Source organism: Sinohyriopsis cumingii, chromosome 12 (genome assembly GCF_028554795.1).
Source record: "Sinohyriopsis cumingii isolate HCF-2022 chromosome 12, ASM2855479v2, whole genome shotgun sequence".
NCBI lineage: Eukaryota > Metazoa > Mollusca > Bivalvia > Unionida > Unionidae > Sinohyriopsis > Sinohyriopsis cumingii.
In genome coordinates, this window is record NC_142972.1 from 43,274,089 (window position 1) to 43,284,951 (window position 10,863).

Sequence of the window (10,863 nt, forward strand, 5' to 3'; positions counted from 1 at the left end):
TTCTGTTTTATTTGCTTGTCTTGTCTATGTTTTGTATTTGCCTTTGAAAAAGACTCATTAAAGAGTAGAACACGCGCATGCAAGTTAGATACTAGTTCTGCACTGTTCGTTGTCAGTTTATTGCATATATATATATACACACATATCTCTATCTATCTATCTATCTATCTATCTATATATATATATATATATATATATATATATATATATATATATATATATATATATATATATATATATATATATATATATATATATATATATATATATAGTGTAGTTAACGACATTCTCTCTACTTTGGATAGCTGAAAGATTACAGTCCTCACCCTAATTGATTTGTCTGCAGCATTTGACACAATAGACCATGATATATTACTTCACAGTCTCCAGCATATATCTGGCATTCATGATACAGCCTTATTGTGGTTCAAGTCCTAATTGGGCAACAGGACACAAATTGTGTCTGCAAATTGAACACACTCCAGCCCAGTTAATATATGTTGTGGTGTTCTACAGGGTTCTGTTCTTGGACATGTTCTCTTCATTATATACACACAGCCGCTCTCAAGTGTCATATACCATTTTTCAGCGTCTCACCAATTGTACGCTGACGACACCCAAATAAAAAAATCTAGCTACCTAACTGAAGTTGACGCTACCATCCAAGGGGTAGAGAGGTGCATTTCTGATGTGAAATCATGGGTGACATGTCACCAGCTGCAGATGAATGACGATAAAACTTAGGCCACTCAGATCAAAACACAAAGACTTTCTCATTCACATTCTTTACCTCAAACAATAAAAATAAGCAAAACCAACATTAAATTCACACAGTCAGTACGAAACATAGGTGTTGTTCCTGACAGTACTCTCACATTCCACCAACATGTCATGAACATATGCAAGGCTGCATATCTTGAGCTGAGACGCATCAGCTCCATTCGCAAATATCGTTCAGTTGATGCCACTAAAACACGTGTTTTCATTAGTACTTTCAAGACTGGACTATTGTAACTCAATTCTGTCTGGTTCATCTCAATATCTACTCCATAAACTTAAAAATGTTCACAACACATCTGCTCGGATCATACTTAGAGCACCACGATCAGAGCACACCTCCCCGCTGCTCTGTACCCTAAACTGGCTATTCATTCGATCCAGAATCAAACACAAAATGTGTTGTCTTTGCTATGTTTTACTGTCGAACTGCAGTCCAACATACCTATATGACCTCATCCATGTGTACACACTAGCAATATACTTATGCTCCTCTTCTGACTATCATATACTCTTTATTCCGGCTATGAAAACGGAGTCATATGGACAGCGTTCTTTTGCATACCTGGGCCCAGCAACGTGGAATGAAGTACCCACTGAACATAAACACAAAGACACAGCGATCCAATTCAAGAGTGCTCTTAAAACTCACTTATTTTGACTGCAAGAACAAACTTAAAGACCTTATAATGTTTTCTACATTAAAGATTTGCAGCATGTTTTTTATGTTTTCTAATTTCAAGGTGGGTTTTTTAATCATATAATTACCTTAATGGTATTGTGAATGGAGTTTTGCATGCACAAACATTGTCCATTTAATGTGTGCAGATTATTTGATGTTAAACATTGAGATGCTAGCTGATGTTTGACCGATGCGACTTTGGCATATTTGATCATGTAATTTGTATCTGTCACTGGAAACATCTTACACGTCTGAATTACTTCTTCCATTCCTGAACATATGCCACCCAACCCATCATTGTTTAAATCACCATCTGTATCTATTATAAATGTGTACTCTGTTTTTTATACTAAATGTGATTATAAAACATTGCACTGGTTCTCGTGTTGTCACGCTGTTTTCATGGACATTAATTAACTCGTCAATTAATTCATCTAAAGACATCAACAGTTAAACATGCCCTGGGACATCAACATTAAGTGGAAAGAAGTTTGCATGTTAGCAGTTATTGTGCTATATTCATGTTCATGTTGGACCGTGCGTGTGTCGTGCTGTAATTTCGCATTGATTAGTTTAAGGAAATGAATTATCGTACCTTCCAAGATTTCGGAATATCAAAGCCAGAAATACAATGTTACTCCTTAAATTATTGACTTCAACCATCTGGTGTTTTGTTACCGAAATAGAGGAAATGCAGGATTGTGATGGAATCAATGTTCCTGGCCGAAGAATCACATTTCTTTTGTTAGGCTTTTGTTGAACAATAACCTAGAACTAATGTTACTTTTCATTATTGTAATTTCTTGGTTATGTAGAACTTATTATTTTACTTTAATGTGCAACCTGGTATGCATTTGAAATTGACTGTTTCTAACCGTATTACGACTCATTGTGTCATCAGTACGTTGTACTCTCGCTCGATTCGCATCGACATTCACTTGTCCGTTTCGTTCATTTCTACGTAGTCATAGGTATGAAAATGCAAATAAGATTAAACGTAAAAACGCAAACCACGGACATTGAGAGGACAACATAATTCTGACGAAATTTTGTATTCAGAGGGAATTATCCATGCAGTTTGAACAGTTGACGTAGGTACCGCCATGGTTAGTCCTGAGAATGACAAACATTGATTGGCTAACTAAGGTCATGTGACGCGAATATGAGTCTATAACTATGAGAACAGGCAGTGCACTGACATATAGCTGTCAGAGCTGCAAATTATGAACATCTAAGTAGAAAAGAATTTCGGTCATGTATTCTAAAACCATCAATTATATATTTTTACATAACCGATATTAACTTTGGCACTTTAAAATCCCAAAACCTAATCAAATTGTTATGAGAAACTTTTAATAGATTTATTAAATGATTGTTATTGAATTTAAACGTTTTATAATTATTATATAATGTATAAAGATGCTGTTATCTCCCACCACACTGCTTAAGTACACTAGTACTAAAAAAAAATTCATTGAGACGACTCTACTATGTCAGAATGTGTTACAGTCAATAAAATAAATTTAACTCTTAATATACACAGGATATTAATAGTAGAAATTAATTTCACCATAATATTGTGTAGTATAACGTTGTCTTTTGGCATTTAGACAAACAAGTCTACTCTATATTATCAAAAGTTGACAGTGTTGTGTCCGACAATGTGTTTATGTAAAGTCACTATGCGAGATTGAAAAGCATGTTCTATCTCACCTTTATTATTTAATGAAAATCATTTTTACGTCCTGGACTCTGGTCTTTTTGTTATAACACAGGGGGTGTTACAGTATAAATATATTCATTGAGGTAATTATTTTAATTATTCTTTTCAACAAAATTTTTTTACAAAATTTAGCTGATCGAGCACCATCCACTCTATCATCATCCCAAACTGGATTGTTTCCCAAGGCAAGACTTTGTCACTCTTTCTCCCAGTTTCTTTGCTGTTATGGGTGGAACTACAACTCTCTCTTCTTACTAAAGACATGAACAACAATAACAACAACGATTGATTATACGAGCATTGTAGATATCCAATCGAACTTAACGAAGGTGAATTTGTTGTTTAAAAATATCATATTGTCGGCTACAACGTAATACCAAACAGCCGCCTTATTTCCGACATTAGTTCGTTTTAAAGTGGAATTGGTCATAGCTGCTTGCTAAATATACGTAAGCACCTATTAGTTTTCACAGACCCCAAATCCAAGTGGAGAAGAGGAAAAGAAAGTCATTACGTCATGATAGCCAGAATAAGAACAACATTTATTCACCTGTTTTACTTGCCACATGGCGAAAATGATCACATTTTTAACCAGAGAACATTGTTATGGTTGTAAAATTGATCATTTAATTTTATTTACATGTGGATTTTCAGTTCTACCATTTGTGTTAGAGTATATGTGTATATATTCGAACCCTTTTTGTTGGTTAGTCGGAGTGGGCGCCAGTCAGTAGATCACCCGGTGTTCGTCAGTCCAAAATAACTATAGGTTAGTGGGTATACTTTAACATCACATTCCCCATTGACTACAGGGTCATAACATGTCAATTTCCCATTGACCCGTGAGTGTCATTTTTCAAAAATGTTATATTAATTTCCAAATGATTTCAATGTCATTTTTTTACCCCAGATTGAGACATTTTACTACTGAGTGATTGTAAACGAATAGTCATATTGCCAAATGAACTGCACCGTGCATTGTCATATATGTGTGTGTGTGTGTGTGTGTGTGTGTGTGTGTGTGTGTGTGATGGCACTGAGGCACAGGGAGAGGTTTGCACACATAAAAATGTTATTCTTTTTCAAGGTTGTTCACTTGTGAAATATTGAAACATTCAGCTTCTATAGCCCGTGTGTGTGTGTGTGTGTGTGTGTGTGTGTGTGATGGCACTGAGGCACAGGGAGAGGTTTGCACACATAAAAATGTTATTCTTTTTCAAGGTTGTTCACTTGTAAAATATTGAAACATTCAGCTTCTATAGCCCGTGTGTGTGTGTGTGTGTGTGTGTTTGTGTGTTTGTGTGTGTGTGTGTGTGTGTGTGTGCGTGCGTGCGTGTGTGTGTGTGTGTGATTTACAGTTATTTTACAGTAGCCAAATTTTAAAATTTTGCAATCATGGATGATTTGAACAACTGTATAGTTGGAACACGTTTTAAAAGGCTCCGTTGGGAACTTAGCACGCAAATGGCGTATATATTTTGTACAGCGGGATTGGACAAGTCGTTTTTCAAAACATTTTTTGCATATTTTGTGACATCAATGATTTCCCTTCTAATCCTTATTTCAAAATGAGTAAATCCTATTATATATTAAAACTCTTTCAGATACCTAATGTTTCCACGAATGACCTCACATACACGCACAAACACACACACACACATTATATATATATATATATATATATATATATATATATATATATATATATATATATATATATATATATATATATATATATATATATATATATATATCGTTACGTTTATCTGATTTAATTTATGTTTATTTTTATTTAATTGTTTGTTAATTATACATTTTTTATTCTATTATATGCTATTATAATACAAATGTATTCACTGGAGATGATATTTTTTTTCAGAAAATCGGTCGATCTGAATCATTCTTTTTGCAAACACCAGGTGTTGATCTAAATCCTGAGCTTGTTTCATAATTTGTAGCAACCTTCGTAAATAAGTTCTATTTTTATTTTAAAATGATTGGTTGTTGTCGAGGTAATGATTTAAGATTTAAACAATTTTTTTAAAAAATTTTATTCTCGGAGTAAAATCATTGGTCTAATCAAGGCCATATCCTGTGTAGTGATTTTTTTAAATTTTTTATGTAAACACGGTCACGTGACCCTGGGTTTCGCAATTCCGGTTTCTCCATTACTGCGCATTAGTTAGTTTTAATGGAGATCGTAGAGAGAGATTTCTCAGTTTTGGGCTATTTACACTGATGTTAAATTATTTTTGTTATATCCAGATTTTGAGTTATAATTTTCTTCAGATTAGCTGGATTTCAAAAGGATTAAATTTTTTCCCACTGGAAATATTTTGATGAGTGTTCACACAGAAATTTGGGAAAGACATTGCTCACAAATTTAATTTGGATTTCTAACACCTGAGTGTAATTATTTGGATTTCGACAAAGAACTGTAAACTTCAACACTACAGATTATAGCATAAGTCATCGTCTTTCATCTTGGATTCTTCTTCGAGATTCGAACGTGAAATCAGTAGAACATTTTGTTATTAGGACTACTAAATTAATTTTTTGGATTTTATTCTATAAAACCTTAAGTTCGTATTTTTTTTTTCATTTTTAAAGAATTTTTTTAGGGAAATAAATTAATGTATTTGTAAAAGCTTGTTGTTTTCACTCTTTCTTGTATTACTGATTATTCGAGCCTAAACAAGTGACATAAGAATATATATATACTGAACAAGCGGTATTTTAGCGATATTTTAATTTTCTAAAATAATAATAAATCATAAGATGAAATGCAAACCTAAAGCAAGTTGGTTATTATCTATCCAAAACGCACCGACACTTATTGGGGTCTCCAAAATTTCATAAATTATTATCCAAGGATATATTCGCTGATGCTGCCCAATAATAAAATATAGCATTTTCCAATGATAGACGGTAAAATGATAATTGACATAAACACACGTTTCTTGAAATTTCTTCTAACAGTTCGAGGCGAATATTGAATTGACTATGGTGAGTTTTTAGCATTAGTTAGAGTTGGTTCACTTCTTTGCCTGTTCATCTCCACATTCCTCAGAATTACCGTCACTCAGATCACATGTGAAAGTCGTCCTTACAATATGTTGCTTTTTTCCCCCTCCAAACCGCTTTGACGATAGAACTTAAGAAATGTAGACAATGCAGAATAATTTATATTCGTTATTCCTGCAGTTTTCATTGCTGAATACCATCTTTCCGAAGTCAACAAATATTTTAGCACTAACTTAACGTTTATTTCGTATTATGGTGCAGGATCTCTTGTTTTATTTCCGATTTCAAAACACAGGATACTCTATACATTACAAACGTGAATTTGCCTACACGTTTACTACACGTTTACTACACGTTTACTTTAATTACATAATGCAACTTTTTCAGAACAAGTAAACAAACCGAAATAACATTTCAACCAGCTATACAATATATTTGTTTAGACTAAAATGACATAAATCATCTAATTAGTTTTTCTTATGCTTTCAGATTACCTAAGAATAATACACAACATAACAAGATTGGAAATTTGGCATTCCTAGTTTTGGCAGAATATTTCAATATTTAAAGAAAAGTGTAGAGAAAAACTGTATCAAGGCTTGTGCCACTACAACAACATGATTTTCTAGAAATGAAGTGACGGATCTCTTCGAAAAGAAGACCAATGCGTTGCAAGTGACAATGATACCTGTCATAGTGTACGTAAGTTTCCTTATGATACTCGGGGTATTTGGTAATTCCATGGTTATGTACTTCTACCGGTGTAAGACAAAGATGAAACCGAACGCATGTTTCATAGTTGCTTTAACAATATTTGACCTGTTTACATGTGTTTTGGGTATGCCAATGGACCTTGCGGAAATTATACTATCGCTTGATTGTAACGCTACCAAATCCTGCAAAGTTCTTCGATTGATAACTTATTTCACGACGATTGCGTCTGCTTTGATCTTGGTAAGCTTGGCAATCGACCGATATAGACGAATCTGTCAGCCACTAAAAAATCAGCTTTCCGTCAGGCAAGTGATTATTGTATGTATTGTGTGTGCTTTTATATCCGCACTTCTATCATGGCCTGTATTAGTATTATATGACGTTGAGCAAGTGACTGATCAAATGAATATAACGCTTCAAATTAATGATACTGTACAAGCTTGTCAGATAAGCACATCAAAATCGGACATTCTTTATGTACGAGCGTTGCATATACTTCATGTCATCTGTTTTGTGACACTGACAATTATCCTGTTTATGATATACGCTCTTATCGTAAGACAGTTACTCAATGTTAAGAGACGTTCTTCAACGTTTGCAATATCTTATCAAAGACGACGACAAAATGTACCGATGACATATATGTCTTTCTCTGTGTCCAGGCCCATCACCTGTTATTCTGACATGGCCGATCTTCAGAATATGACAGACGATAACAATTTGCATAAAATCGCAGATCCAGATGTAAGACTGGATTCGTCACATAAGATAAATACGGATGCAATTGCGGATCATGAGGAAATAATGGATATAAAAGGTTCCACATATGCAAGAGAATGTCGATCCGCCCTTCTGAAGTATAGAAGAGAGATCTATAGAACCAATAATGCTGCAAATTTAAACTCAGACGGTACAAAAACAAACGAGTTCAGTTCATCAAGGAATACAATATTGTCGTGGCCTTATCAAATGGGCCCTGAAAATGAAAACAAATTAAATTACACATCAGTAGATGGCACTGATCAGACATTGTCTGATGCTACGATTGATTCAACCAGAATTCTACGAGTTGCAGACCATACATATAAGTCAATGAAATTAAGTTCGGGCGCTACCTCGTTTGAAGCAAATAACACTCAACATTCTTCCTCTCTTTCGAATGATGTTGCGAGCAAAACATCAATGCATCCTCGTTGTGTCTCCGATAATGAAGGACGCCACTTGATCCTAGCTTTTGATTATTCATCTAGCTCGGACTTCGTTTCGGAGCCAACTTTGTTTCAAGAAAATGACACACTACACTACACTTCCTCTCAATCGACACATGTTGCGAGCAAAACAACGCAACCTAAAGATGACTCAAACAAGGCCCGTAGTCCCTTACTTCGAACAGAACCCTCAAGAATCCAGACAAAATTCTCGAAGACAACAAGTGTTGCGATTTCGAACCCATCTCTTAGTAATTCACGTGAGATTGGAAAGATGAATACGAGAGTGGCTTGGTCATATCAACCCTGTTCCTTAAACCCAAATAACTCAAAATGCATCTCAAAAGAAGATAATGATGAGACGCTAAGTGATGCAATGGTTAATTCAACTAGAATGCAACGAGTTGCTGACGCTAGACTCGCGTCGAGGAACTTAGCTTCAAAAACACCCTTGTGTGAAGAAAATAGCACACAACTCCCTTTTTCTCAGAGGAAACATGTTTCAAGCATTACGCTATTGGAACCTCATGATGCTTCATTAACTGAAGACGTCACGTGCTCAGAAGAAACAGTTTCAAAGATGCAGACTAAACCTTCGAAAATTAAAAGCGCCTCAGTTTTAATCTCAGCTCAAATGCATTCTCAAGAGATGAGGTCACAAATGAATACTAGAGCCTCGTGGCCTTATCATATACATTCAGCAAACGCAATCTATTCAAAATCTACTTCAACAGAATGCACTGAAAAAACACCAACTATTTCTATCATTGGTACAGCAGGTACCTTCAGAGTACCGCAGTCATCACATATATCAAGGGGCATGGTTTCGGAAGCAGCTTTGCTTCAAGAAAATAGCACACGACCGACTTCCTCTCAACTGAATTGCGCTTCGAGACAATCTGGATGCCAACGTGTACAGTCACCAATGGGAACTATACACAAAGGGACTATAGTTATCCTGTTTGTTATTCCACTTGTCTTTGTACTAAGTTTTATGCCTTACCTCAGCTTATCTGTATGGATATCATTTCAAGACACATATGAAGTAGATAGTTTCACAGATTCTCAGTTGGTTGCCTGTAAGTTTGGATTAAAGTCTTACCTCATAAACTGCTCAGTGAATCCACTTATTTATGGACTCTTCAATTCGGAGTTCAGAAAATTTATATATAGGAAATTAGTTATCAGATGCCAAAACTTTCTGAGGTGGATTTTACAAATTATTACACACACGCACGCACAAATTTGAATTCCCCAATACTTCGCACTGAATTTGTGTTTGTATTCCATACGAAGTTGTATATATATACACGGAATATACACACACACATATATATACACGGAACTGCTAGAAAGTTAAGATGCTAGTTTTAACATTATTCTACTATGCCTCTGTTATATAAGTTCTATATGCTCATTTATGTGAAATAACTCGTTCTCATGTTTGTTAGTGAGTCATGGGTATTCTGGAAATTGTTAACAGGAATCTTTTTAATACTTCTGTCTTTATCTTAGAAATGTCAGTTGATTGTAGAACGTTAATATGTTATGTTAATACGTTTTAGAAAGTCTATTGCAAATTTAAATAGTTATTATCTGACAGGTATTAATTTTATCAACAACAACATGCAAATGAAGGTAAGAAATGAAGCAAACAAACTTGTATTTATAGAAATGGTTTAGTTCAAACTTATGAATATGTGCCGTATGTACTTATGAATATGTGCCGTATGTACCGTAGTAAGGGACTGCCTTGTTACACAGGAAAAACGACTGAAACAAAAAAGCATCAGGGGAACTCCGAATGGGAATGTTGTGTCACGACGTTGGTTTCTACTCACTGCAGCGTCATATAAACTCCAACAAAGAATGTTGCTCCATATAAATATTTTCATAAATTCAAACTTTTAGCTACACTAAACATCAAGTTGTGTGGTTGCTATTATTTTAACTAGATTGTTTTTGCTTTTAAGTTTTCTTTAAATTAAGTTTGTGTAGATTTTCGACCCTGTACTGTGGTCGCTTGAATTTTTCTTTGAAATAGGACAAAATTAGTCTGTATCTGGGACAAAAATTAAAAACGTTGTATCATCATGGATACCTAATTAGTAATAATTAGTAGTAGTTTATTTTGTTGTCCATGAAAGTCCCGTAATAACGAGTTTCAACTACTTGTGACGTCAAGGACATAGGCCTATGTCTGACGGTAACAGTTTGTAGCAGTGAAGATATGTACTTCAAGCGATTTATTTCGTAGAGATACCAAACTAAAAAAAACGTTCTGTAATGGATATGATATTAAACGTTTCTCCTGTGATTTAAATTAATGCAACATGTACCTTCCGTTTACATCTTTTGAATTTCTGTTTACTTTATTTCCTTTCTGAGATGGTTGAGTAGCAAAAAGCCTTAAAATGCCTTCTTAATCCCAAAATTTGATTTAATATGTATGTTACATTTTTAAGAACATTCTTATCACGATATAAGCCATCACAAAGGCCCGTGTTCCAGTCAATTTTAAAGAGAAAATGAATAAGGTTAAATATATAATAACTTTAACTTTCCTTTAGATTAAAGTCTAATGCGATTTTTATGGAAGTACATTTCTCTTAGATGTATACACATTTTAACACTGTATTTTTTCAACATATATATATATATATATATATATATATATATATATATATATATATATATATATATATGTGTGTGTGTGTGTGTGTGTGTCTGTGTCT

The 10,863-nt window shown here is 34.3% G+C and overlaps 1 protein-coding gene across 1 annotated transcript; it reads left to right on the top strand.

The window, feature by feature from the left end:
- Nucleotides 1–6,706: 6,706 nt before the first annotated feature.
- LOC149786346 (uncharacterized) lies at nucleotides 6,707–10,332 on the top strand. The gene has a single exon (XM_089978185.1). The coding sequence runs from the start codon at nucleotides 6,888–6,890 to the stop codon at nucleotides 9,375–9,377; it is 2,490 nt and encodes an 829-aa protein (XP_089834311.1). The 5' UTR covers nucleotides 6,707–6,887; the 3' UTR covers nucleotides 9,378–10,332.
- Nucleotides 10,333–10,863: the final 531 nt, after the last annotated feature.

Excerpts from the sequence above, each read along its gene's own strand:
- LOC149786346 (XM_089978185.1), top strand. The coding sequence starts at position 6,888 with ATGATACCTGTCATAGTGTACGTAAGTTTCCTTATGATACTCGGGGTA.